A 27584-nucleotide genomic window follows, 5' to 3' on the forward strand; every position below is an offset into this window, starting at 1 on the left:
AGGCTGGCTGCTATACTAACAACTCCGTTCCAGCTAACACAGAACTCTCACAATGATGCTGATGTGTAGCAGAGATGTTCTCATGCTGGCAAAGCCTTCCAATAACAGTGAGAATCTTTATCTGGGACCAGTACATATTCAGGCTTGCATTTCCCTGGGTTGCTCCTGTCAGTGTAATGCATCAAAGTGTCACTGTATTTACTCATTTTTGTGCACAGGCACATGCATACGGTATACGCACGCAGTCATGTTTTCTGTGTTGTGTAAATGTGACGTGCTCTTCTCTCTCTCCCTGCTGAGCAGAAGTTCATCGAGTTTGAGGACAGTCAGGAGCAGGACAAGAAGGATCTGCAGGGCCGTGTGGAGACGCTGGAATCACAGTCCCGGCAGCTGGAGCTCAAAACCAAGAACTATGCAGACCAGAGTGAGTGTCACTCACTGCCCCTCCCCGTCCACATCGCTTTCATACACTGTGTGTGTGTGTGTGTGTGTGTGTGTGTGTGTGTGTGTGTGTGTGTGTGTGTGTGTGTGTGTGTGTGTGTGTGTGTGTGTGTGTGTGTGTGTGTGTGTGTGTGTGTGTGTGTGTGTGTGTGTGTGAGAGCGCTTCAGTTTGTGTGTGTGTGTGAGCTGCCTTATTCTCCCTGCGTTACTGCGCCTCTGTACCCTGCTGTTCGTACTTTACACCAGTAGAACTGTGTGGAAGCCTTGACTTCAGGCATTTGAGGGTGAGATTAATCGGATTGAACCTGCAGGGCCAGTGCGTCTCCACATGTGAGGGGTGTGTGACTGGGATCTGTTCCAAACTGCCCCTTATGTAATAGGATTACTATACACGGCATGTTGAGAGAGAGAAAAAAAAAAGCTGGGAACATGTACGGAAACTGAGCCAACGTCTTGAGGACTTGTTCTCCCAGAAGTGCGTGTTCTTTTTTTTTCAGCTTCACGTGTGGTAGTTTTTCCCCCCCATTATTTAAGCATACGCTGAAATGCACATGCATGAATCGTATAGGAACTCACCAAGGCCGTTCAGTAGGGAGTAGATCCCTGCTGCGCGGGACTGTTTGTAATCCCTCTCCCCCCCGTGTCTGCAGCATTTCACACTATTCCAGTCCCCCCTTAGGTTCTGTTCCGTTCTGTTCCATAATGTATTAAATGGCATTTATCATCCCATGCATATCCTGCAAATCAGATGCTCTGACCTCCATCAGAGCAAACTGTTGACCCATCAGACCGCTATGCCATTGCAGGGCTTTGGTTGGGGCCATTTTCTCCATTGTGTTAAACTGCAGCCGGTGTTACACTGTGACTAAGCTCACTGGCTGGTGTTAACATGGAGGAGGAGTTAAAAACAGCCTGGCTGACCCCCATGTGAGTCCCTCAGAGTGCACAACCCCTCAGTTCATCCAGACCACAGGCATCTGCCACTGAGGTCATAGGCCCTGCATACAGACCCAGCTCACTGTTCCCACAGCGCCCTGTCTGTCCCCCACAGCGCCCTGTCTCTGTCCCCACAGCGCCCTGTCTCTGTCCCCCACAGCGCCCTGTCTCTGTCCCCCACAGCGCCCTGTCCCTGTCCCCCACAGCGCCCTGTCCCTGTCCCCCACAGCGCCCTGTCCCTGTCCCCCACAGCGCCCTGTCCCTGTCCCCCACAGCGCCCTGTCCCTGTCCCCCACAGCGCCCTGTCCCTGTCCCCCACAGCGCCCTGTCCCTGTCCCCCACAGCGCCCTGTCCCTGTCCCCACAGCGCCCTGTCTCTGTCCCCCACAGCGCCCTGTCTCTGTCCCCCACAGCGCCCTGTCTCTGTCCCCCACAGCGCCCTGTCCCTGTCCCCCACAGCGCCCTGTCCCTGTCCCCCACAGCGCCCTGTCCCTGTCCCCCACAGCGCCCTGTCTCTGTCCCCCACAGCGCCCTGTCTCTGTCCCCCACAGCGCCCTGTCTCTGTCCCCCACAGCGCCCTGTCCCTGTCCCCCACAGCGCCCTGTCCCTGTCCCCCACAGCGCCCTGTCCCTGTCCCCCACAGCGCCCTGTCTCTGTCCCCCACAGCGCCCTGTCTCTGTCCCCCACAGCGCCCTGTCTCTGTCCCCCACAGCGCCCTGTCTCTGTCCCCACAGCGCCCTGTCTCTGTCCCCCACAGCGCCCTGTCTCTGTCCCCCACAGCGCCCTGTCCCTGTCCCCCACAGCGCCCTGTCTCTGTCCCCCACAGCGCCCTGTCTCTGTCCCCCACAGCGCCCTGTCTCTGTCCCCCACAGCGCCCTGTCTCTGTCCCCCACAGCGCCCTGTCTCTGTCCCCACAGCGCCCTGTCTCTGTCCCCCACAGCGCCCTGTCTCTGTCCCCCACAGCGCCCTGTCCCTGTCCCTGTCCCTGTCCCTGTCCCCCACAAAAATGTTGGGCCTGGCCTCTGTGGCTCATTAGATGGTGAAGTTTGGTGAGTGAACAGATACAAGCTACAGTAATAGTAAGTGGTCGTTATTTCTGCCTCAGAGGGAGTTCCCCTGTGCCTCTAAGGCTCCAACGTAAAGTCATTTGAGTGGTATCTCTGTTCCTCTTTCTGTTGGAGCCATAACCTGCTTTAACAAACAGCTGGAATGAAGTTCCTGTCTGTTAAAATTTTTTTTTTTTTTCTGAAGGCATGGACACTAGTTTTGCTTCCCGTTTTTCTTGTGGCACCTACTAGCTGTGGCCAGAAATACCTGTGAAAATACCGCATTGAATTGTGTCAAGCCTCAAACTAGAAAAGGCCCGACTGCTTGATGGCCTTGTCTTATCCGCACTCTCTATCCAGAAAGTGACAGAAGTAATCAGCTGGAGTAGTTGGAACAGGGTGTGGTCTGCCTGCCAGGGAAAGTGAGGAATGTGGTTAAACTGAAGCAGTGCGAGTCATTGTGTAATGCTAGTAGACACTGGAGCACTGGAACCAGAAGAGGACCTCCGGAATGCTGGATAAATGGACATCAGCACTGTGGCTTTAGTTCCCACCTGACTGTCACTTTATTGGTCACTGGAAACCCTGTTTGCTGGTGACATCTTCAACGCAGTGTCATTACCGACTGTCTAGTTAACTGCCCCACCTCCTATGCCTGCAATCTGTATTCACCCTCAAAATTAGGCTTGATTTGTGCGCTTGTTTACACAAATCACATGGCTAGTTGTGTGTGTGTGTGTGTGTGTGTGTGTGTGTGTGTGCACTGCAAAAAGCAGATGTGTGGCATGACACATGACAGAATCTACTTGTGGCTCAGTTTGATGCCTGTTTGTCATGAGTACTGTGCCAAAACAAAGCCCAACCAAGCATATGAAATGAGAGCACGGCTGATAAACTTGAGTGTTCTCTGCGTGGAATACAGTAGTTGCTGTGAGTCAGTGTTTAAGAGCGTTTTAAATCTAGTCTAGATTCACTACTGTCTGTTAGTTCATTGTGTGCAGGGTCAGCAGTGCAATGGCCTGCATGGCTTAGGTTAAACCTGGCTGCTAATAGGAGGATTATGCTGTTTAGTAATCTCTAAATCAAGCCCATTTAATATCAGTTGAAAGATTACGGGGTTTCCTGTGTTTTGAATTCCTGCTGGCAGTTGTCTTGCTGCCTCTTGTTCCTGTGGATTGGAGGACCTCTTGTGGTCGTTCTGTTACTCTACAACAGATAGGGGTTTGTAGATTTTCTGCCACATCCTTACCTACGGCAATGCGAATTCATTAAGCCGGGTACATTTCATTTTTCACTTAAGAATAAAGTAATTGTACGTTGACGCATTTGATAAATAATTTTAAGTGCAGGTTTTGTGAAGGTGGTGCTCGTCTGTTTTTTAAATGAAAAGAATAGCCTGTGTGAATTGTTCAGTAAACACTTTTTAAACTGCTGTTGATTTTATACTTGCACTTTAAATGTGTCTAAGTTTTATTTATTTATTCAGAGTTTGTTTAATTTGGGGGGAACTTTATTGTGGTATCATCATTTCATCAATGAATAGAATTTTGAATTAATTGAATGAATGTTTTTGTAGTTTCAGTACCAAGCTCAAATGTTTGAGACATGGAAAATTGGGAGTATGTTAGTATGCATTTGAAATATTTGGTTCCGAAATACCAGTTTAACTGAATTGTGTTAATTTATGGTTGGTTTATCTCTAAATTTAAAGCTTTATAAATGTATTCTGTTAACCATCTTCAAAGGTTAAAGGATTTTGCTCATTGCAATTTGTAATGATCACAATGTTTTTGTACGTGTTAAGAGTAGTGTGTATTTATGTATATAGTGGGCTGCAGAAGTACCAAGAAGCCATTTAATACGTTTGACTTTTGTTACATTTTTATTATTGCCCTTGTAGTGCTAAGTGGAAAGTTTAACCATTTAGGTGTTTTTTGTACCATTACCAGACTTGTCAATTATCAATTGAATTGACAGTCCTTTGGCTTTTCCCATGCTGATGGGTAACAAAGGGGTTTTGCATGCAGGAAGTGATGGAATATATAGCACAATATAGTTCCTTTAGACTTAATTTAACTAATTTTATATTTCACTTAGTTTTTTTATTTACCACAATTGTTAGTGTGTGCCATGTTTTACGCCTATGCTTTTCAGAAAAATTGCAAAAAGATTGCTTAATAAAACCATTGAAACATGAGAGGAAATAGAAGTATATAGTTTTCCTTTATCTTTGAACATAATATATTACATGCGTTGTTCATTATATGCAGACCTTTTTTCATTTTTATTAAGGGTGCCAATAATTCTGGAGTCAGCTGTATGTGGAATGTTACCAAATAAGCAGACTTGTACGATGGTGTGAACTTAACAAAGAACATCTGTCAATGTCTGGTTACTGACCACAATCTACTGTCTTTCAACTTGAGGCTTCCTGTTTGGCGCCTGCCCAGTCCTACATTTCTCCAGATCCCATTTGCTATGCGGTCGTACTGTACCGCAGCTAATGCGTAGTGTTCCTGCGGGGTTAGCGTTTTGTGCATATGGTGGGCTGGGGCAGTAAATAACCAGGATTCCTCTGTCTCCCAGTTGGCAGGTTGGAAGAGCGAGAAGCAGAACTCAAGAAGGAGTACAATACACTTCACCAGAGACACACAGAGGTAAGGAGACGTGAGAGAGGATGGATGTGCTTGTGCTTCCATCCACAGCAAGGAAGCCTTTCAGAGCCGTGTCAAAGCTGGGCTATGTGTTTGTTCGCGAGAAGTGCTCCCTTCGTCAAGAAAAGCACTTCTACTTCATCACTAGAAGTAGGCATTTTCCACACAAGTCCCAGACCTTAATGAAGCATGCACCTCTGAGTGCAGGATTACTTTTATTGTTAATTCTAATAAGAGTATTTAAAGCCCTGTTGGCTTTAAGTACCATTTTTGAAAATTGGAACTTTATTTGCAGTTGCAGTTTCTGTGCCTGGCCTTTTAAGCTGTGAGTCTGTGCACTTCCATTCCCATGGAAACGGAGCTGATACTTTTTTCCCTTGTAGTGCTGCTGAAGCCCAGAAGGTGGCGCTGATCTGAAATGTTTACAGGAAAGGGATATTTGTTTTTCGTTATGACGTGGGGAAGCTCCAGTTCTAAACAACAGTTCTATGGGGAAGCGTTAAATTGCAAGCATTGAATTCGACCCCTTGACCTACATTTCTATCAGGAGATCTAAATACTATTCTCTGAGTAGTGGACTCAAACTGTGACGAATACTCAATGATGCCTGTTCTGTCATACAATTTTATTCTAATATCCTAAAAATAATTTGATATAAAGATTTGATACAATTCCCTTTTCTTATTTAAAGTAATCTATATTGGTACATCATTACGATATGCTTACAAATCTAATAACACTTATAAATCTCCTTGCTGGGGCAGTCAGCATTTGTGTGACCCCCCCCTCCTGAGCCAGCGCTGTACTATATATAGCTGACATTGAGAGATTACGGAGTGTAGAAAAAAGATAGAAAAGGGAAATGGGTTAGGCTTTTGGCTGGCTGAAGCGCACACCTATCTGTCTTCATATGGTTCATTCCCACTCTGTACACCATGTGTCAAAAGGAAGGAAACATTTTTCTGTCCATTTAATACTCACAGTCCTTCAGCCTTTTTAAGTAATCATATCTTGAAATTCGTATCTATGGTATTGTATCATTTGTTTTGCATGCTTGCTAGCTAGTGAACTCCTTCGTTATCTTGTCATTAGTGTGTCCGATAAGTCTAGTCGTTGCTGTTCATTATTTTCATAAGGGAAATGATATTGTACTTGTGTGGCGCTGATTGTCGCTGTCTTCACTAGTTTCTGGGTATTCATTTTACTGTTGCTTGCTAGCTTAGCATTACAATATATTAAAAATGTGTCAACAAATCCACCGGAAAAGTCAAGAGAACTGAAAATTCAGTGCCAGTAGAACTGTAATCAGCAATATTCTCATCAATGCAGCAGAAGATGATTGAATCAATAAAAGCAGCAGAAAGAGAGATTTGCATTTGTTGAACATTTTCTCTGCCACGTGTGCATTTGAAAAAGGCAATGGACAGCGATGCAGCACACCATGTTGTGCCAGGATGGAGAATTCACCTGTTTCGTGCCTCATGATTCGATGCACTGCACATACATTGTAAAGGTAAAGCACTGCTTTGTTATGGCCGACAGCAGCCGTTTGAAGCACACTCATTGGTGCTCCACACAGTTGTGATGGAAATATGGAGCGTCGCGTTCACCCACACATTGAGCTTGCTTTCTTGTGTTCATTTCAGATGATTCACAACTACATGGAGCACTTGGAGCGTACTAAACTCCAGCAGCTGACTGGAGGAGACGCAACTGAAACTGGGACACTGAGCAGAGTTCGGTAAGACACAATGTCCACAAATCGCATCACTTTACACAAGCTTTCTTATGCCTGCACTACGGAAGTGATTGAATACAGCTGACTATTCAGATGCAGCTGAGTAGTCAACCGTCCAATTACTTAATGGGGTAATGGGGGGGGACTCTGTATAGTCACCACCCGATAGTGGGTGTACAGTAAATGCCCTCAAATGAAAGGGGACCCTCTGCATGTATTGTTTCATTTCAAATCCAATGTGCTGGACTACACAGCCAAAAGAACGGAAATTGTACCAACTGTCCAAATATAAAATTGAATGGGTTCACCGATTGTATCCACTGTCTGTGGCCTGTGGAGATTGGGAGATCTGCTTCTCATATCACATGGCACAGAATGGTGGTACAAAACCTGCTTCCATGCAGATTTTTAGCCCACATCAAAGCTAATGCAGTGTATGCATGTTTGAGGGAGATTTGCAACGTCTGTTTCCTAGAAGCCCTTTTGTGAAACAAGGCTACATTGTTTTTCCCCTGAGAAAGAAATTACGCGAGGGAATTGTGGGTATTTTTGTCTCCGCTAATAATGAGTTTAGTTGCGGTCTCTGCTTGGTTATAGAAACCTTCACTGGGGATGGGGTCCTTTATCGGTAGACTGTGTTATACACAGCTTCCTTAAGTACTGTATAACACCGCATTGCTGTTGTCTGCGGATGTGATATGTCTGGCACACTGAGCTGGAGTATTGCAGGCTGAGCAGAGACTCCCACACAGTGTGCAGGTAACAGAGATGTAGGTCAGGCAGAATCTGTGTGGTTACAGCCAGGTGACTGGGCATGGCTGAACATAGGAGAAGCTTGTCTTTTGGCTGTCTTTTGGTTATATTGAAAGCCTGTTCTCTGATGTGTTTGGGCACTGCAGTTCTGCCCTGCTCCTCATAAGATTACACAGCAGCTTCATCTGGGCATGTGGGGTTAATATTGAAACTGGCAATATTGTCGCATAATATTTATACAGAGTGCATTTGGCACCTATTTCCTTTTCTTCTTATCGGCTACACGCCCCTGCGGTAAATTTTATTGATTGGGCACAAAATCAGAGTGTCTTTCTTGTTTTGCTCATTCTGAATAGCAGTCCTTTTACTTTCCTTCTTCCATTTTGTAACCTTATTCAGTGGTTTAATGACGGGCATGTTTCTGGCTAAACAGGCATTTAAGTGGATTTCTTCAAAGTGCTGGCTTCAGTAGTCACGTGGGGGGAGGTTATAGTGTTCTGAATCCCTCAGAATGGGGTTGTCCGTCTGTTTACCCAGGATTATGGGATTATTCAAATAGAGTCCTCAATCCACCATTTTCAGATGCAGTTCAGACGCACAACACAATCAAACATGGCCGCAGTAACACAGCTTGGCTCCAAAGTATCACAGGGCAATAGAGATGAAAGTATTCAGCCTGATGTATGTGGGGAATAAGTAGAGAAGAACCAAACACTGCTATTTTAATGTGTGTGTGGACTGAGTTTCATATGGCGTGTGCTGTAATGCTGCTGCTTTGTGATGGTTTTTTACTTTCGTGTTTACATTTGTCCGGTGGCGGTAGCTGTACTTCCCATGGCTGGGTGAAGTGACTGTGCTTTTTAAAGCGCCTCCTCTGTCTTTCACTGTGCGACCCGATTCCCACAGCACTGTTTCTGTCCTCCCCGTCCAGCCAATGGGCTGACTGGCAGCGCTGAGAGGAAGAGGAATATTTAATTAGCCTTCTGTGTGCCGCTGCTGATGCTAGAGAGAGAGACAGAGAGAGAGGGGGAGAGAGAGACAGAGAGAGAGGGGGAGAGAGAGACAGAGAGAGAGAGACACACACACGCACAGAGAGAGACACAGAGCGAGAGAGCGACTGTGCCGCGCTGAAGAGAGGCGAGAGCGGGCTTGTGTGTGTCCGTGTCGGAGAGGGGGAGCGTGAGGAGGAGATAAAGAAAGAGAAAGCGGAGCTAAAAACAATAGCGGTGCAGCCTGGCAAAGCAGCGGGCGTCAGCTGAGCCTGAGAGAGGGGATGATGTCAGCGCCCCGCTCGCTGCGGAGCTGAGCAGCGCGGCACTGTCGTCCGCCGCCGGTGCTGATGGGACTGTGGTGGTCTCTGCACAAGCCCTCGGAGCCGGAATACGCCCCCGTCAGCGCCGTGGCCCCCGGCCCTCCTCAGCCCAGCCCGCGCGAGGCGCTCCACCATGCCCGGGCACAGCCATGAGCCCCGGCTGCATGCTGCTCTTTGTGTTTGGCTTTGTTGGCGGGGCGGTGGTCATTAACTCCGCCATCCTGGTGTCGCTGTCCGTGCTGCTGCTGGTGCACTACTCCGTCTCCACCGGGCTGCCCGCGCTGACGCAGTCTCTGCCCCGGGTCGTCAGGTACGCTCCGCTCCTGCTCCTCTCCCCCTCTCCTTCTCCCCTGCTCCTCTCCCCCTCTCCTTCTCCCCCTCTCCTTCTCCCCTGCTCTTCTCCCCCTCTCCTTCTCCCCTGCTCCACTCCCCCTCTCCTTCTCTCCCACTCCCCTCCTCCCTTCTCCCCTCTTCTTTCTCTCCTCACTACTTTCTCATTTCCTTCATTCTTTCACCCTCCTGTCTCTTCTTCTCTTTTTTTGCTGCTGCTCTTTGCCCCTGTGCTCTCCTTTTTTCTTCCTGCGCTCTTTCTCTCTGTGGCGTGAGTAAACTGCTGTCGGCGCTCTTGGCAGGGAGAGCCTGCTCTGGCGCCCGGCGTTCTGTCAGGCAGGATGGAAACCCTCTGTGTCCCCGACGCCCCCGGCTTTCGCTGTGTTTCTGTGGCTCAAATGAACACGCTCGGTGGGGTTTCAAAATGGCTCCCGTCCTCCACTGTTTCGGCTTGGCGCCGGTATTTGTAATACATAAATATTGAAATGAAAAGGCGATGGCAACACTCTCTCTTCCTCCCCTGCTCATTGCGCAGCTGAGCTAAGTTGAATGTTGTTGTTTGTGTGCTGACTGATGCCTGCTGAATTTATTGCTGTACTTTGGTCTTTGTAGCTACTCATTCAAATTTGAATGTGTTTGTTGAAAGTATAGTAAACTTTGTATTCAATCTTATTTCTGTAGAAATGGTAGGAATAAGGTTTGCCAATGAAATGGAATTTAAGTGGGAAAATAAAATATGCATTCTTATTGTCACCCTACTGTTTTACATTATTAGGTCTAAGATTAACTGATGATGACTACTTGTAGATTGAATTTAGCATCCAGCATTTATGACTTCATTTATGCTGACATCCTTCAATTATTGTGCAAGCAGTCGTCTTCAATTCAGGAAATTATTTGATTACATTATGGCTACAGTTACCCTATTCCTTCCTCGATAGAAGTTGAATATTTCACAGGCAAATGGCAAAAACAGCCTTTATTAAAAAGCGGCCCTATTAAACGTGATAGAATGCGACACCTTTGTGTGAGAGGCTGGTCTGAGACCTGTGAGGACACAATAAATAAGCTGGGGACCCACATCCAAGAGGAGCTGGCACTGACCTGAGATCAGGGGGAAAACTCAGCCTGCGGTACATATGAATTACCTTACTCTGCTGAGAAACTGTGAGCTTGGTCATAACTGAAAAGGCTTCATTTTATTGTGATGTGTTTCATATCTCCTCGAGTGCAGGCGGGGCTGTAAAAGCTGGGCTGTTTGCTCAGAGGGGCTGTTGAGGGAGCTGCACTTCCATTATTCCGGATGAGAAACGCGGCGATGGGGCTCAATGTGCCTTTGTATTCTTAATGCAAAGCAGCCGGGTTATTCTGGGCCAGGTTGTGACGCGCCTCAGTGTCCGGCCAGGATGGCTGCAATCAGGGAGGATGGCTAAAAATGGCCAAAATCACCAGCCCGTATCAAGAACTCCATTAAGTACAATCTCTGCAGGGGTTTTTGTGCCCAAACTGATGGTCTTGCCGGCTCAGTTTCCAGGTTGAGTGCTCTCTGTGGATATGGGAGCCGGCTTGGTCTGCCACTGTATTGATGACTGCATGGCACAGGCTCAAAACAGCAGAGTGCCCTGATGCGCTTTAAAATTGGACTTTGACCAGTTATGTAATATTGCCCCGGGCGAAGCTTCTCACAAGCGTGGATAACATCAGGCTTCATCAACCCCCTGCCGCATTGCCCTGGCACTGGGGCCGCAGGTCACATTGATTCGCTCTGATCCTGGGTACACGCTGTTTATGGTGGGTATTCCTCCTCAATGTAGCCTATGGTGGCTGGTCCTCCTCTGCAGGGGGCGCAGTGCTCTTTTTGGGAGCAGTCGGCTCGTGGGCCTGGTGTTGAACTCCAGACCTGCTGTGCTGGCGTTTCTGCCCCGTGCTGGCTTTCACAGCCTCTGTGTGCTATTGAAGTGGTCAGCAGTCTGTGGTGATATGCTGGTGAAAAATGTGACAGGTGCAGTGCTGAGAACAAAAGGTGGGCTTACTGGGATACATGAAAGTTCAGTGTGCAGTCTCCTGCCGGTGGGGAATTTAAATGGGGAAGGGGGGGATTAAGGTCTAAGATTTAGCACTTTTGGTTCCCTACTCTGACCCTCTCTTATCGTTTGAGTTCTTTATTTGAGGATAATTTGAATGTTGCTTCTGCTGGACCATGTCATGTAACACAAGTTAAATGCCAGGCCAGTCAACCCCCCCACCCCCACCCCCATGCTTCTGGGTGCCCGTTGGGAGCGGAGTGTGCAGTCAGCAGGCTGGGCTCTGTATTGTGTGGAGTGGGACCGCATGGGCTCTGTATTGTGTGGCGTGGGACCGCATGGGCTCTGTATTGTGTGGCGTGGGACCGCAGCCCCACCACACGTCCCCTCCCAGGCCACAGGGCTTTCCGCGCTGAACAAGGCCGGAGCCCTGTGGGGAGAGGGGGAAAGGAACTGGGAGGAAGGAGACCGCAGATGTGACATTTCTTTATCTCTCTCTGCAGACTGCAGGCAGCAGGGAGTTGTTAAATGTTTATCCCCGTTCATATTGTTTTGGAAGTTCGCTAGAGCGCCCGAGAATATTCTTGTTGCTATGGAGACCACACACAGGACTTCCAAGTAAGCAATGTGTTTGGTGGTACTGTAGATGCAAATATAGCCAACCCCTGGTTGTAAATGTAGTATTGGTAGAAATTCTCATGAGGATTTGGAATCAACAAATCCTAGTCTGGATGAAAATGGATTGTCATGTAACTTCACTGCCAGTTTTTCACAGATAAGAAATGTGTAACTGCCCTGAGCATCAGTGTAAGTTCTGTTCCCGGTGTTGACACTGTCAGTAAATTGAATGCCCGTCCTCCCCCTAGACCTACAATATGCAATATTTGTCTCGATATACTGTGTCACTAAAGTTGAGAAATGCTGAAGTCCTCAAGGCTTTGTGTTCCTGTGTGCAGGAAGGAGCGCCCTGTGTCCTTGGGGCTGTTCCCGCTCCCCGGGGGCGATGCAGTCGTCACGCCTGAGCTCCACAGAGAGGCTGTAGAGACCCCAGGGACCGACACCTGGAGATACAACGTCCTCAGCCACCCACGCTCCAACACCAGCCTCAAGGTGCGCACCCACCGGTCTGTTCTGTTTTACAGAACCTCTTTTCACAAACAAAATGGCTTCTTAGCCATTCTCTTTTCTCGTGATCTGGTTTTTGGTTTCACTACAATTCTGTTCTCTCATATGGCAAGACTCGTTTTATGGATTATTCTTTCATTATGATTTGGTAATATAAAACTCCCAATAATCTGTTGGATGAGTTCATTACAATCAAAGTCATCATTTTTGTTGTGGTTTGCAATGACTCTTTAAGAGTACTGTGGCATACTAGCACTTTAGTTCATAAAGATCAGGTTTAGAAACTACCTATAACTTTGGTAAAATATGAATAGAATTTTACGATTTTAATCAAATGAAAAGTTAAAAATTTCAATGATAGCCCGTGTTCGGTCACAAATGTAGGTCTTAAACTTTTTTAAGTTTTTTGCATCAATGTACTCATAACGATGTAGCCACATAGATGCTAGCAGCTTGAGTTTGCAGAATGGGAAAGGATTGGTAGTAGGTCCTTGTCTTCCCCTGAATTGAGCTGTGTGTGTAACACATGTAAAAGACCTGCAATTTGCCAAGAGACAAAGCCCTTGAAGGGGGAGGCTTGCGTCGGTGTGCTCTGAATGCCTGAGCGGATTTCTCTGGGGATGGCACAGAGCCTGGGGAAGTAAACAGTGGGCATGGGTGGCATGTTTTAGGTGTTGGAACAGGGACGTCTCTGTAGCACAACAGCCGTTTCCTCTTTAGATGCACAAACACCTCCAGCCCGGCACACAGAGGCCGGGCTGTCCAGCCCCTGGTGAATATGCATGGGAATGAAGCTCTCATTGTTGTCAGTCGGTTTCAGACAGAGTTGTGAAGTGGAACGCGGATGAAACCGATTCAGAAAATAATTGTTCCGTCACCGTCCTTATAATTTTAGACCCGAATAAACGAGCAGGTGCAAAGACAGACCTGCTGCTGTAGTTTCACGGGATGTAAATTCACCACAGTGAGCTGGTTTAACACTGTCTAGCACCCATTACAGGCAGCAATGCTTCAGCTGTGACCATCATACTTTAGTCACATAATAATGATGACGCTATACTATGGATCTATAGGGCATAGCTATTTATAAACAATATAAATAATAATTACTGTGATAATTAAATGTGAAAGTTTGAATGAAAATTCTGTATAAACAAAATGTTTGTTACCACGTCCCACTTTGGGAGGCTCTGATCGAGCCTTTGCCGGACAGATCAACTTCTAATTGCCCTCGAATATGGCAATGTCCATATTGTTTTTAGAACAACACGCACATAGGAGTCCCACAATTCAGTGGAAGAAAAAAGCTTAATTAAGAATAATTAATGCTGGCATACCTATTCTACCCATTGCCGGAGAATCTTGTGTATTTCGCTGGACTGTACAGAGGTGACCTTGAGAAATCTCTGATCGAGTCTTTGGGCATTCACTGACACTAATGTCATGGGCTGTGTCCCCTTTAATGATCAGGTTTCATTGGCTCACTGGAAAGCTCGTCCTAGAGCTTCCATCAGTGTCAGAAGTAAACAGACATCAGTGCATAAGAGATGAGGGTAGAGCAGTCCGATAACTTTGCGCCAATGTCTGATATTCTGACCATTGGCTGGAAATGTTGTCAGATACTTGATGCTTAGTTTTCTGTTTTTACTCTTATATGATGACCATAGGATTTCACAAGATTTGTTCTATGTTATGCATGGAAGAATAAGGCAGTTGAGGGAGTTCTTTTTGTTTGTTGTTGTGCTTTTGTCAGTCTCTGATTGGTGGGTTGCTGTCATGGCAACATGAGGCGGTGATGCCACTGTAAGCACACAGGCTCTGACAGGAAAACCATTCTGTCCAGGTCTGGCAGAAGAGAAAAAAGGTCACTGTCTGACATTTATGTTTAAATTTAGTTCGTGACACATCTGTTTGTTGTAAGTGAATTATGTGCATACGTTTCAGATCATTTCTGATTTTCAGATTAATTTGAGTTCCTGTAGGAAAATGTTTATAGCAGTTACACATATTTGGTTAACTGCTAATTGTGAGGAAAGAGCATACAAATAGGTTATTTTATGTGTTTGCAGTATTCATAAGTAGATGTTAAATGTAATTGGATCAAGATAATTTTTCCTTTTGATGAAAAGAACTATGTCTCCTTTGTGCTGACTGAAAACCAATCAAAGCTGGTATATTTCACAAAGCTCTCTGATTGTGTTAGGTTCTCTGAGTTTCAGACAATATTAGCTTTGTTCATGTAATGGGGCCTGTTCTGGAAAAGAGAAGCTATGTGTCAAAGATGCATATTAGGTTATGTCAATTTCAATAAACAAATGCTCTTCTGAGCTGATGAGAGGCTTGAAAAACGGAATAATGTAGCCAATCCGTCTCCTACACAGTGATACTGTCCTTCATAGTTTGTGTCTAGTCTGGTTTGCACAGATTTGCGTTTAGTGCTGCAACTGCTGTCCCTGAAAATAAACCCCTTTTTAACGATAAAAGCAGACTGCATGCAAATCTTTTTTTTAGACAGTAATGCAAGTTTTTTTTTTTTTTTTTTTTTTCTGTTCCTGTCTTTTCTTTGAAAACTTTTGCTGAATTTTCCTTGCCATCCTCGGCCATCGATTTCACAACCGATGTCAAGAGTCATGTTTCAAGGTCACCTTCACTGTGTCTCCAGTGTTTGAACTGAAGATTTCCTGCTTTGCTTGCCAGGATCCATTTACGCTTATCTTGCCGTTATTCCTACAGAAGAGCATGCTAAAAATAGACCCTCTTCTCTTTCAAAGCAATGATATTATAATAGTGTTTTCTTTGAATAATCACAATGGAAAGAAATCAATGAATATCCATGAGTATAAATTAGATGCTTGAGTTTTTGCACAGTATATTGTTCTTCTGTATGGGTAATTGCTAGAGCTTCTGCTTTCATTTTGTGCTAGTGCATTTGGGGATTGGGCATCCTTGATGACTGGATATCTTATTGTGGTCTATACTCCTGTACAGTGACAAATTAGTTCTCCTTTGTCAGACTGTATATGGTATGAAGTGCGCGCACACACACTCACGCGCACACACACACACTCACACAAAGGTGATGTGCTGCATGTTGCATCTGGGCCCCTCTGAAATGTGTATTTTATTGTAATTCTCTTCCCCAAGCAGTTGGAGGCGGAAGATTCTCTCAGAAAAAGGGAGGGTAAGAGTTCACAGGAGTCTGGGGGCAATTCGCTGGCTGACGAAAGCAAGGTAGTTGGACCTGTAGTCGCAGGAAAAAAAATGATGGCTCCAAAAGCAATCAAGCTACCACGTTCTGTGGCCTGTAGTTGTCTTTGCTGTGTCGTTTCATAAAAGCTACCATTTTGTTCATCTGAGCAACATCGTTCACAGACCGCTGTATGCAACCTCTTAGGTTTTGAATTTGGGTTTGTTTTCATCCCATTTCAGTTAACCTGTTAGCCCTTACATCAAAAAACGAACAAAAACTGTGGGAAGAGCATTTATTAATCTTTTTTCGGTTCCTGTGAGATTAAATGTAAAAAACAAACCCAAAAAAGGATATTCTGGTTGCATGCAGTGTACATTGCCTGGTCAGCCACTTTGCATGGAGCATCACTCACACTGTGGTATGGCGCCACATCCTTGATGTGACCGTCAAACATCAAGCGGAAATCGGTAGACATTTCACAAGCACTAATGCCTAAAAACTGCTTTTACTTCCATGTCCTCAATCGAGTAGCCTAGCGTTAGCACTGTAGATACCAATTTGATTTTTGTTTGTGTGTTTTGCTCTCTGATAATGTGAAATCCTTTTCATTGAACTGAAGAGCGGTATCAATGTTAAGTGTTTTTCTGTGTGGATGGCACAATGGAGATGTTGTGTTTTTGGTTTGGTTTTGGTCTACAGTGTGCGGTTTACTTTGCTCATGTCTTTGTGAAAGCTCTTATCACAGTGCTCTGTATGTGTGTGTGTGTGGTGTATTTCCTGTGTGAGCTCTGCTTATTTCTGTAACCTTTTAAGTCGCCCTCAGGAATGGCCTCTGTGTTGTACTGAGTGGGCTTGAGGAGATTCCCTGCACAACAAAGTCCTCATTCCAGCCAACTGGGGGTTGAGGATTGTATCTTCCCATCACTTGGAAGTTTGCACATATACAGTAAAAGAGCCCTCTTAAGAAGACTTCTTAACACTTTTCCCCTATTAAATTTCTCTTATAATTTAATGTAGCCTAATGGAAACAATTTCCAAAACATTGCAAGATCCTAACTGTAATGTCTTGACACGCAATGCCTTCTAAGACATGGGTTATAATTGGGCAATGGGTCTCTGCCTCTGTGACGTTGGATGGCTGTCTGTGCATTGACTGTCTTCGTCTACCATTCAAACTCAGTTTGGAGTGCCGTGTCGTGGCCTACCTGAGGGCGTTTCTTCAGTGGAACCGAGACCTCCCCAGGTCTTAAGCCCCAGGAGCCGTCTCACTGTGTTGACCCTGTTATGGTGGTTGGGTTGTCGCTGCAGGATGAGCTTTCTGACGTCAGCCAGGGCGCCTCCAAGTCGGCCACCCCCACGTCCGCAGGCGCCTCGGATGTGGCCGCACACACGCCACAGGAAGGGCAGGCAGAGGGGCTGGGCAGGAACCTCAACACCAGCAGCAGGAAGCCGGACGGCAGTAAGAACATCGAGGTGCAGGCAGCCCCAGGCACAAGTTCTGCCTCAACAGGTCAGTCTCCAGCTACTTGGTCAGTTGTAGCCAATGCTACCGCATTGATACTATGTTTGGTAAATGTATAGTATACATTTATGTGCGCATTATCGAGCAGAAGCTCATCTGTTGAGTGACTTTCAAAGAACATACAAACTATTTAGGCAAAGAGGAGCAAGTGCACAGAATTATTGATCACCAATATCAACTAATAAGTTCATACATGCAAAAGATTTTTTTTGGGTATGGTGCTATAATGGATGGTAGTAGAGTGAATTTTAAGCTAGTGTTAAATGGAGCAGAAGTACACCAACGCTCAGAGCTCTTTCTGATGGCTCTTTCAGGGAGTCATTTTTGCAGATTTTTTTTCCTTCTAGAATAATCTATTGAAAGTGCTTGATCTCAAGAGCAGAACAGTTCTTCTACCTACATGAGTTCCTTAGTGACAGAATTGATTTGGCCTTTCATTTTCTTACAAATGTACATCCATGTGTAGGTCATTTTAAACCGATCAAATATCCATATTTCATAGCTGCTTGTTTCCCTATTAATATTCACTTCTATTTGATTGTTTTATTCTGCCTTTCCCCCTAGGCTCATCTGAAAATACACAGAAGTCAGAGGTGCAGGCCATTATTGAATCTACACCTGAGCTGGACATGGATCTGAGTGGCTGTAAAGGTTCCAGGTGTGGTGCTCAGTAATGAGTTTCATACCCACTCTGATCTGTATCTTATCCTCTGTAGTAAGGCCAACTCCACCAGAATATTCAGCTCTCTGAATAGACTTTCTGTGTGTGTGTGCCTACTGTGTGCTGTTAGCTGGCTACTATACTATTTAAGATATTCTCGAATAGCCATGATGTTCTTTCCTTTTTCAGAGTTTAAATGAACATAAGTATTGTCATTCCTGTCCTAGAATCTTTACGTGATTCTTTTAGTATCTTCCATGTCATGGATTCCCATTCCAGGCATTTAAAAATGTTGGAGTATTGTCTGGATTGTAAACCTTTTTTTAAGATATGCAAATCATCCCCTTACTTTTAGCACTCCCACAAAAGGGATTGAGAACTTGGCATTTGATCGCAACACAGAATCTCTCTTTGAAGAACTGTCCTCTGCTGGCACAGACCTCATAGGGGATGTAGATGAAGGAGCTGACTTGTTGGGTAAGTCTTCACTGGGACCGCAGGTCAGTTTACTGCTGAGGAGGTACAGGGAAAATTAACTTATATAAATATTTCATTGAATTTGTTTTGCAAAGTTGCCGTCCACCCAGTTTATATGCTTTTAATGCTATCATTGCTATCAATGCAGTTGTAAAAGAGACACTGGCCAGATGTCAATACTGCTGGTTTTGAATGGATACCAGATTCAATTGACTGGGAAAAAAGTATCTGTATTTAACTCAAGTAACTATCTTAAAATGAAATGTTGAACATTTTTGTTCAGGTATCAGAGGTATTGGTAGTGTTATTTGGCCTGAAGCAAACCAATGTTGTATAGTACTGTAAAGGCTGTATGGTAGGGCCCCATGCAGAGGTTGTGCAATGCTTCTGTCGTTCTTCTGTCCTTTTTGTCCCTTCTTTGCAAATCTTTTGCTTCCTCTTTGTGCTGTGGTAGTATAGGCAGACTGTTCACTGGTAATACACAGTATTGTGGGTACTAGAATATCATCATATATATCATCATATATTTAGAACATGGCTGGAGGCTCTGTAATTAGGGCGAAGTGCCTGATACACTGCAGTGTGTAAGTATTTGGACAGTGACATGGTTTTTCTTTTGGCTGACATTAAAAAGCCTGTAATGGTGTATATCTAATCCAGTGTGCTGGAGTACAGAGCTAAAGCAACAAAAAATGTTGTCTCTGTTAAAATGCATAGAATGGCACTAGCTGAGTTTCACCTTTCAATACAAACCAGCCTTGTTCTTTCTTAGCTGTGTCAAAATGAAGTTTTTCGTCAAGTACAATTTTCCAGTTTTGCCAAATTGTAGATGCGCCTTTGAGATTTGAGGGGAAAAATGACCCACTCTGTGGAAAATATCCAGTGAATCTCTAACCAGGTTTCTCTCTCTGTGCGCTCTCCTGTCTTGGGCTTTTTGTTCCTTCCTCCAGTGGAGTATTCTGGTGTGTATTTCACTCATCCTTCTTTGACTGTGCTCAACATTCATTTCTCAGACTGTCTCCTTACATCACTCATTGTTATATCTGCTCATCCTTTCGCTCATTTTTGTCTTCAACCATTTTAAATGTGCTGTTTATGCTTCTCTGCACGTTGACCTATCATTCAGCTGTACTTAAACTGCTTAAACTTTGAATTCAAGGTTCATCAGCTGAAAAGCAGGCCAAAAAACAGTTCATCGCCAAAGCTGTGAACACATTTTGACTGTGTTTACGTTTTGTTGTATAACCTGCTTGAAACAAATAGTAACTTTGAATTAATGGCTGACAGTAACTTATAATTCAGTCATTTATTCAAATGCCAAAAAGTTAATGTCAGTTACTCAAATTGTTCAAAACGTTCTGGACATAAGATGCTGAAGGTTAAGGTAAGGTGGCATGTTACAGTCATGGATGTTCTAAGAGATTGGGGGTTAGAAGGTTTTACTTTTTGACTGCTGTTTATTTGATATTGCACAAACAAATAAAATAAAATGAATGAAGCATAATGCTTTTTCCATTGGTTGCTTTCACTGACTATATTCAAGCATTGCCATATGTAAGGTCACCATTTTTTCTGGAGCATCTGACTGGGGATTTAAACTTGCACTACTCTCCATGTCACTGTGGAGTCCTTATAGGCACTGGATTAGCACAGTCACCTAAGCAATCACTCAAATGAATGGTTAGTTTGAGCTTTATAAAACCTGGAGAGGAAGGAAAGTGAATCTGGATGGTATGTCAAATTCCGGAGTGGTGGACAGATGTGCTCGATTTGACCGATGTGTTTTTGAGTGCAAACATACCACTAGAAAGCAGCATAACCGCAAATTGCATGCATTCCTCAATAACCATGTAATCAATGGAGGGGGAATCCAAAAAAGGCTGCATACTTCACTTGAGAAAAAAGATTTAAAGGGACTATTGGTAAAATTTTAAATGTTAAAACATTTTTACTTGACCATCCTTATATTATGAGCAAGCAAATAAGTTGCTTGCTCATAATATAATTGGTTAGGTAAGTGAAAACTTCAAAAAGACAAAACATATAAATAGTGTTGTACAGCACACTAAAGTCAACATTTCATGAAGTCTCCTGTTCGGCAGACATTTTCTTACTAGAACATTTCGAAAAGATGGCAGGCTCTGTCACATTCGTCACTGTCAACTTTCCAAAACAGTGCATGTGGTGGTTTGAGGGTGTTTGTTGCTGCAATTCCTCTCTTGACCATTAGGAGTCCGAAGTTAAGTACCTTTAACAATATAGTATCATAACAATATATATATATATATAACAATAACCATATTTAACAATATATGATCAGTATTATGATTAAATTCAATTACAAAGTAAAAACCTTACATTTTCATTAGTTTAATTTTAATCTTTATTGAACAACCACTGCAGTCAAGTGTGAATATCCTTTATTAAAAAATTTTTGTACAGGTTATACAACTGCACTTTTTAGAAAAAAACAATCACATGCAGTAGCACAACACTACACAAATGATGTTGCCTCATCTCTGTGGTTGTATTAACCACACCGTAGCATATCACAGTGTGGGAGCATTGCTGTCATTCATCATTAAGTGCCAGTTTACTCGGTATAATGTGATAATTGTCTAATATATCTGATTAAAGAAGATTGGACTGATCTCCCTCTTCTGAGGGAGGGCTAAAGTGCCAGTGAGAGAACTGCTGTGGGGAAAAAATGGTGACCTTAGTCATGGGATTTTCAGATAATTATTTCAGAAAGTAATTGGTTGCAAGGTTGTTTTTCCTCTTGTTTTGTCTAGAGTTGTGTGCCTGGCTTATCCTCTCACTTCTAAGAAGCTACCTGTAGCTCATACATAGGATTCTGGCTCTTTGTGTGCGTCTCACTGATTTCAGTTTGTCCCATTCCTCCCTCACTTCTCCCTGTCTCTGTTTTTCTGCTGCTGGATTGCATGGGTTTCAGACCTTAATTTATGTGGTAAGGCCTCATCTGCTTCTCATGCTTTTTTCTCATGCTGCCCACTCTCTAGAATACACTCCTTGTTTTTGCATGTTGAATGAAGAATTTTGGGGGACAATGGGAAGATATCATGGATTTATTTATACGTTTAGACCGTCTCTGGGCTTTCATCTGTTAATCCAATGTGATGTGATTTCGCACATTATTGAATACAATTGCTTGATTGTGTGTGCGCAGGTATGGGTCGTGAAGTTGAGCATCTTATCCAGGAGAACACACAGCTTCTGGAAACAAAGTAAGAACCTTTTTTTTTTTTGGACCTTTACGGGAACGTGTATAACTGGTAACGTGCTACATGATCCAGAGAATGAGATGTGCGATTTGGACAAAGGTTTGCATAATATATTAATAAAATTACAGTCAGTCCTCTGGGCGTTGGCAGTATGGCATGTCCAATTAAACGAGCTAAGCCTTGATACAGTACATGCACTTATTTATTTATGCAGTATGTATGACCCAGATGAGGCTCAGTAATGGACACCAGACACAACATACTTTATTGCCTTTTGTGTATTGTTTAAAAGACAGATTACTCTGTAGGCTATATCTGCATTGTCTAACATGCCATTAATAAGAAACTTTATATGGGCTGCAAAATGAAGATTGTAATGGAACATGCTGTATTCTGTTATGCTGAAATATTAATTGTATTGAAGAACCCGTTGGGGGAATTGCTATTAAAAACACATGAGCTGCATAGTTACACTATCATTTAGAGAGGCAATTTAAGAGGATGCCTGTAAGAGATGATAATGATGTCATTGCAAAATAAACTTTCAGCCTGCTGTGTTCAAGTGGAGCAGTCTATACAAAGTGTAGAATTCCAAGGCATATGGCAGTTGGTATTTCTCTTGTAAAACCCCTTAGAGAGCAATACACTATGCTAGATATCATAAATATGGAGCTTCATTTGAATTGGTGCAGTCAGTTTAATGCGCGGTCTTCCCTGTGCAGGAATGCCCTGAACGTGGTGAAGAACGACCTCATCGCCCGGCTGGACGAGCTCTCCTGTGAGAAGGAGGTTCTGCAGGGCGAGCTGGACGTGGTGAAGCAGACCAAGGGCAAGCTGGAGGAGAAGAACAAGGAGCTGGAGGAGGAGCTCAAGAAGTGAGTCCTCTGCTGCTGCGGCTGGGCTGTACTGCTCTCTCACACCCTTAGACACGCACATTCTGCGGTTTTCCTATAATCTGTGCCTGTGTTATTCCCGGTCCGTACACCCGAAAATAAATGGTTTGAAAGCAAGGGAATATGTATCGCATACACGTGCATATATCGATTGTAAGGTCAAATAAGCATGTTGTTCTTCCTAGTGAAAAAGACAACCGTCGCTGATTAGCATAGCCCCGCAAGTTCTTGCCCATAGATGGACACCTTCTTCTGGCATCTTCACATTGCTGTGAACTTCTTTCACCTTAAAAGAGCAGTTATTTTTGGCTGTTGACACTTGGCAAATGACATCATCGAGCTCTTGTTCCTTCTTCTCAGTCAGAGTGCCTTTGTTTTGCTTGCCTAGGCCTGCTCAGAATGGCATTAGAGATGCAAATGACCGGACGTGACTCAGCCTTTTTGTCGCCTGGCCCCAAATGAACGCATTTTTATCGGACTGAGTATGTTTATTAAACTCGTCCTTATACAGTATGCCCGTATATACTTTGATGAACATAAACTTTCACACAAACATGATTTAATTATTTTGCTGGCTTCTCACAGATGATATTGGAACTGAAACCAATTTCAACTGTACCTAATTTGTTTTATATTAAGATGAGAAATGCATCTTAATATAAAGCAACACACAGAACTAATAGAAGAGCAGAATGTCATTTTAACTCATATTTTAACTTTTGTTGTAATATGCTGCTGTAGATTGGCATTGTAAGAACACAGGTGGTTTTGGGTGAGCTGCAATGCGCTGCTGTGGTGCAGTAGCACACGTGAGCGGCTCTGCAGAGCGTTTCTGCGGCCAGATCTGTTCACTCTGCTGCAGTCCCCTCTGCAGCCATCTCAGTACAGTGATCAGTGCTGTTCTTCAGAGATCAATACCCAGTGATCTCTGAACCAGCTGATGGGTGCCAAACTGCTGCCTACTGGCCCTGTGCTGGCTAAAAATAAAATAAATAAAATGAGCACATTGTATCTACTGTTGTGGTTTTACATTGGGGTGAGTCAACCACCCACTGTTGTGTAATTAACATGTTTCGCTTGCACTAAATGTGTAATTTGAGATGTGTGTTGGGAGCTGAGGGGGTGATGATTTAGGAGATGAACAGCCTACTGTAATGGCCAGTGTTGTGGAGGGTGGTAATTCTGGGGTGAGAGGTGGTAATTCCGGTCTGGTGGGGCTGCGGGGTGTTAAAGCTGGTGTCTGTTTCTCTTGTCAGGGTGCGGGCAGAGGTGGAGGAGGCAAAGCTGAAGACTAAAGATGAAGATGATGTAAGTTGAATTTGGACACTGTCCCAAATCCAGTGTCAAAAGCAGTTCCACACCAATGCTTTGGCTGATATTCCGTGACAAACACCCAGCGGGCTTGCTCTTTCCCCCCCTGCAGAGTGACGTCCCCACAGCGCAGAGGAAGAGGTTCACACGGGTGGAGATGGCCCGGGTGCTGATGGAGAGGAACCAGTACAAAGAGAGGCTGATGGAGCTGCAGGAGGCCGTCCGGTGGACGGAAATGATCCGGTGAGCGAGCTAGAAAATGCACACTCGCACTCCACCGGTAACGAGCAGAGAACAGACGCAATCATCACCCCCATTATCCTGCATGATTAACTGGGGTCATGAACCTATGGGCTGGGGGATTGATCACTAAGTTCAGTTATTCCATGCATGTGCATGTTGCTCTTATCTGTATTTGGAAGTTTGTGATGTTTTTACGTTTAAGAGAGGACAAAATTATAAAAAGCCTACTACATTTTGACAGAGGAATCAGATTTCAGGAAAATAGTTATATCTGTACTGTGCTTAGTTTGTTTCCTTTTTTATTGTAATCGTATATGCTGTTATTCATTGCCTCTCCTCTGCAGGGCGTCGAGGGAGAATCCTGCCCTTTCCGAGAAGAAGAAGTCTAGTATTTGGCAGTTGTAAGCTACTTCCTCATCACTCGCATATATGGAATGATAGTCATATGAACATATGTTCCAGTTTAATGCTGTTTTGTACTTATTCAACCTGTTGTCCTTTCCTTTTCTTTTTGTCTTTTTATTTTATCTTATGATTTTTTTGTTGGTGTCCAGGATGTAGGTAAAGCTTTAAAATGTTCATAATTTCTCTTGCACCTGGTCTTATCGGAAAAGCATGGACTGTTGGTTCTGGGAATGGCTTCTTTTTGGAATTCTTTTACAGCTGGTTTTTTAACTCAAACCAGTTAGAAATCAAATACTGTGCAATCCCAGTATTTTCCATGTTCAGTCCTAATGTGTGTCTCAGTAAAATATAGAACAGACAAGTTGTAAGCATGACCTTCTGCATATTCCAAGCAAATAGATCCATACCTTACTTTCTTATAAAATGGTGCCTGTTTCTTTGCTTGGTATTTGGTTGAATTTCATTATCAACAGTAATAGTTTTGTTGTGGTCTGTCTGTATTTTTTTGCAGTGGCATTGTTTTTAAAAATCGGTTTTATTCTCCTGCTCTTCGTCCTCCCGTTTTCCTCCTTACACTGTGCCTTATGTTGTCCTGTTTGTTTGCAGAAGGTGCGTGCGAGAGGCCGAATCTCCTACCGCTAGAGTAGCAGGGAATTTTGGACCTCAATTTGTATTTCCTGAAGGTTTTGACTGTGTAGTAATTGCTATATGTGATTGGCGCTTTTGGTCTGGAAGAGAATTGGTTGAATGTTTGTTACTGGTCTTGCTGACGATGCATTAGCAGGTGAGTGTAGCAGTCCCTTGCCAACAGTTTTCACTTTGTAGGCCATTTTTTCAACTGCAACATCAAGTTTCATGTACACACAGTTCAGCTTGGGATAATATAATAGTTCTTCAGAATTCTACATCCTGCAAAATATATATACTGAAAATATGTAGTTCTGTATCTGTAGTTCTATATATTTTCAGTGAGCTTGTTTGATGAGAGCTTGATTAATTAGCTGTTATTATTCTGTATTTTTGGCATTCCTGTATAAGAGGCAGCCAAAACATCTGAATAGTAGTGTGTGACACAGGCTAGTCATGAGTGTTAGAATGGCAACAGGCCTTTGTGCTCTTGGTCAGTAGTGGGGTCCTCTTTAATAGCTTTATCTTGCAGTGGGCAGGATGTTTTGCCTGTTTTTGAGTGGCAATGCATTGCTTTGGGAGGTTGCTTTTTTGCTTTGGCGTTTTCTTTTGCTTGATGAGGGATGAAACTGGTTAAATTCCATGGGCTGTTTTCTTAACTTCAGTGGACATTTAAGCAAGGGTTTTGTGGTGACTAACATCATTTTGCTGAAGTATCGTTTTAATTTCACTTATCATTGCGTCTGGCATCGTGGAGGCTTTCTTCATCCATGTTCTTTTCTTGGAGAATGATGATGGGTGTATGAGCTGGTTATGTGGAGGGTGAGGTTGGTTGTATGAGCTGCTGAGGTGGTGGAGGATGGGGTTGGGTGTATGAGCTGAAGAGGTGGTGGAGGGTGAGGTTGGGTGTATGATCTGGTTATGTGGAGGGTGAGGTTGGGTGTATGAGCTGAAGAGGTGTTCGGAAGCAGGGCCGTGCTTTGGACGCAGTGCTGTGTGTGTGAGCCTCTGTCCCCCTGCTCCGCTGCTTGTGTCTGCATCTCTATTAGCCTTTCTGTCTCGTCTCTCCCCACCCTAGTTTCAGCCGGCTATTTAGCTCCTCCAGCAACACCGCCAAGAAGCCCGAGGCCCCCGTCAACGTCAAGTACAACGCTCCGACCTCCCACATCGTCCCCTCCGTGAAGAAGAGGAGCACCACTTTATCTCAGCTCCCCAGCGACAAATCAAAAGCATTCGACTTTCTCAATGAGGAGTGAGTGAGCCGCGGGGTGTTCAGCTGCTCATGTTCCTGCTCTGTTGCCTGGCGACGCAGTTCTAACCGACAGGGCCTTCTTCCCCTTTCCACTCAGAGTGGACTCAGGAAACTTGGTGTCACGCAGAGAGCAGAAGAGAGCACAGTACAGGCAGGTGAAGGCACACGTCCAGAAGGAGGATGGGAGAATACAGGCCTACGGCTGGAGTCTGCCACAGAAATACAAGGTCAGAGTCCCGCCTGTTGGATTGTCTACACTTCTCATAATTAGCATTTAATGGAGCTGACGTTGGTGAACTGCCTTTAATTTCCCGACTGCTGCACCGTTTGTTCTGGTGTTGTAGTAGCGGTCATTGCTGTCTCGTGCTCAGTTTTGTGCAACCCCTCTCTGCTGTCACTCAGGTTGCAAATGGTGGGCAGGCAGACAATAAGGTGAAGAATCTACCGGTGCCTGTGTACCTGAGGCCCTTGGATGAGAAAGATGCTTCTATGAAGGTGAGGAAGTTTTCAAGCAGGTGTCTCAAGGTGCATTAAGCTTTAGGCGATTTATTTGTGTTCTAGTACTTTTGCTCCATTGCTAAGACATTCCTAAGGATGACAAATGTGGTCAGATGTCTGATACTCTACCTGTAAAATTCATGTTGGAGTGTGCTATGACTGTGTGGTTCTCTCCTGAGGATTACAGGTGTAGTGAGTGTATTGTTGAGTGATTTACCCCACTGGACCAATGTTGTATGTATGTGCATTTCTTTAGCTGTGGTGCGCTGCTGGTGTAAATCTGACCGGTGGGAAGACCCGAGATGGAGGTTCCATTGTGGGAGCCAGTGTCTTCTACAATGACGTGGCTGGAACAGACTGCCACAGGCAGAAGAAGGGCTCTCAGAGCAGCCTGGACAGACTCGAACAGGAACTCAAGGTGACCTTCCCACAGTCCCACCATGTCTCCTGTGACTTTCAGTCCATTACCACATTGGACACAGCACTGTACTTCACACCACTTCATTACACTTCAAATAGAGTGCCACAGTGATGACTTTGTGAACCAACCCTTTTCTTTTCTTTCGCCTTGAGTTCCTTTGGCAGATTTTCAATGCCTGTTTTCCATAGGGATTTAGATTTCTGCAGAAAATTTTATCTATGGTGACAGTAAGCTTAAGGGAATTTCACGTTTTATTACTTCAATCAATATCTCATCTGTGAATTTCAAAGATGTTATGTGCTTTCAAAACATTGCCAACAAGTTGCTAGTATAAAACTTGAGTGAAGGCTGGCGGGACGTGACTTGTTTCAATGTCAACATGTTAGCAACTTGCTTTTTTAAAGCACATAACAGCTTCAAAATTCACAGTTGAGATCTTAACGGATGTAATTTAACTCATAGAACAAAACTTGAAACTCCTAAG

General features: G+C 44.4%; 1 protein-coding gene across 9 annotated transcripts in view; it reads left to right on the top strand.

The window, feature by feature from the left end:
• Nucleotides 1-27584, top strand: part of spag9b (sperm associated antigen 9b) — a 56123-nt gene that overhangs the window by 19151 nt on the left and 9388 nt on the right. For 2 of the 9 annotated variants that reach the window (XM_061224695.1, XM_061224709.1), the window contains exons 2-19: nucleotides 304-424; nucleotides 5009-5079; nucleotides 6723-6817; nucleotides 12190-12343; nucleotides 15503-15589; nucleotides 16857-17058; nucleotides 17635-17728; nucleotides 18087-18208; nucleotides 21162-21176; nucleotides 21396-21453; nucleotides 22173-22325; nucleotides 23600-23651; nucleotides 23767-23897; nucleotides 24242-24298; nucleotides 26008-26181; nucleotides 26279-26408; nucleotides 26584-26676; nucleotides 26936-27097. In XM_061224695.1, coding sequence (XP_061080679.1) covers nucleotides 304-424; nucleotides 5009-5079; nucleotides 6723-6817; nucleotides 12190-12343; nucleotides 15503-15589; nucleotides 16857-17058; nucleotides 17635-17728; nucleotides 18087-18208; nucleotides 21162-21176; nucleotides 21396-21453; nucleotides 22173-22325; nucleotides 23600-23651; nucleotides 23767-23897; nucleotides 24242-24298; nucleotides 26008-26181; nucleotides 26279-26408; nucleotides 26584-26676; nucleotides 26936-27097 — 1971 coding nt within the window. The remainder of the gene's footprint in view (nucleotides 1-303; nucleotides 425-5008; nucleotides 5080-6722; nucleotides 6818-12189; nucleotides 12344-15502; nucleotides 15590-16856; nucleotides 17059-17634; nucleotides 17729-18086; nucleotides 18209-21161; nucleotides 21177-21395; nucleotides 21454-22172; nucleotides 22326-23599; nucleotides 23652-23766; nucleotides 23898-24241; nucleotides 24299-26007; nucleotides 26182-26278; nucleotides 26409-26583; nucleotides 26677-26935; nucleotides 27098-27584) is intronic. The other 7 variants (XM_061224697.1, XM_061224750.1, XM_061224726.1 and 4 more) reach the window with 5 other exon arrangements.

The sequence above is a fragment of the Conger conger genome, chromosome 2, assembly GCF_963514075.1.
Source record: "Conger conger chromosome 2, fConCon1.1, whole genome shotgun sequence".
Classification (NCBI taxonomy): Eukaryota; Metazoa; Chordata; class Actinopteri; order Anguilliformes; family Congridae; genus Conger; species Conger conger.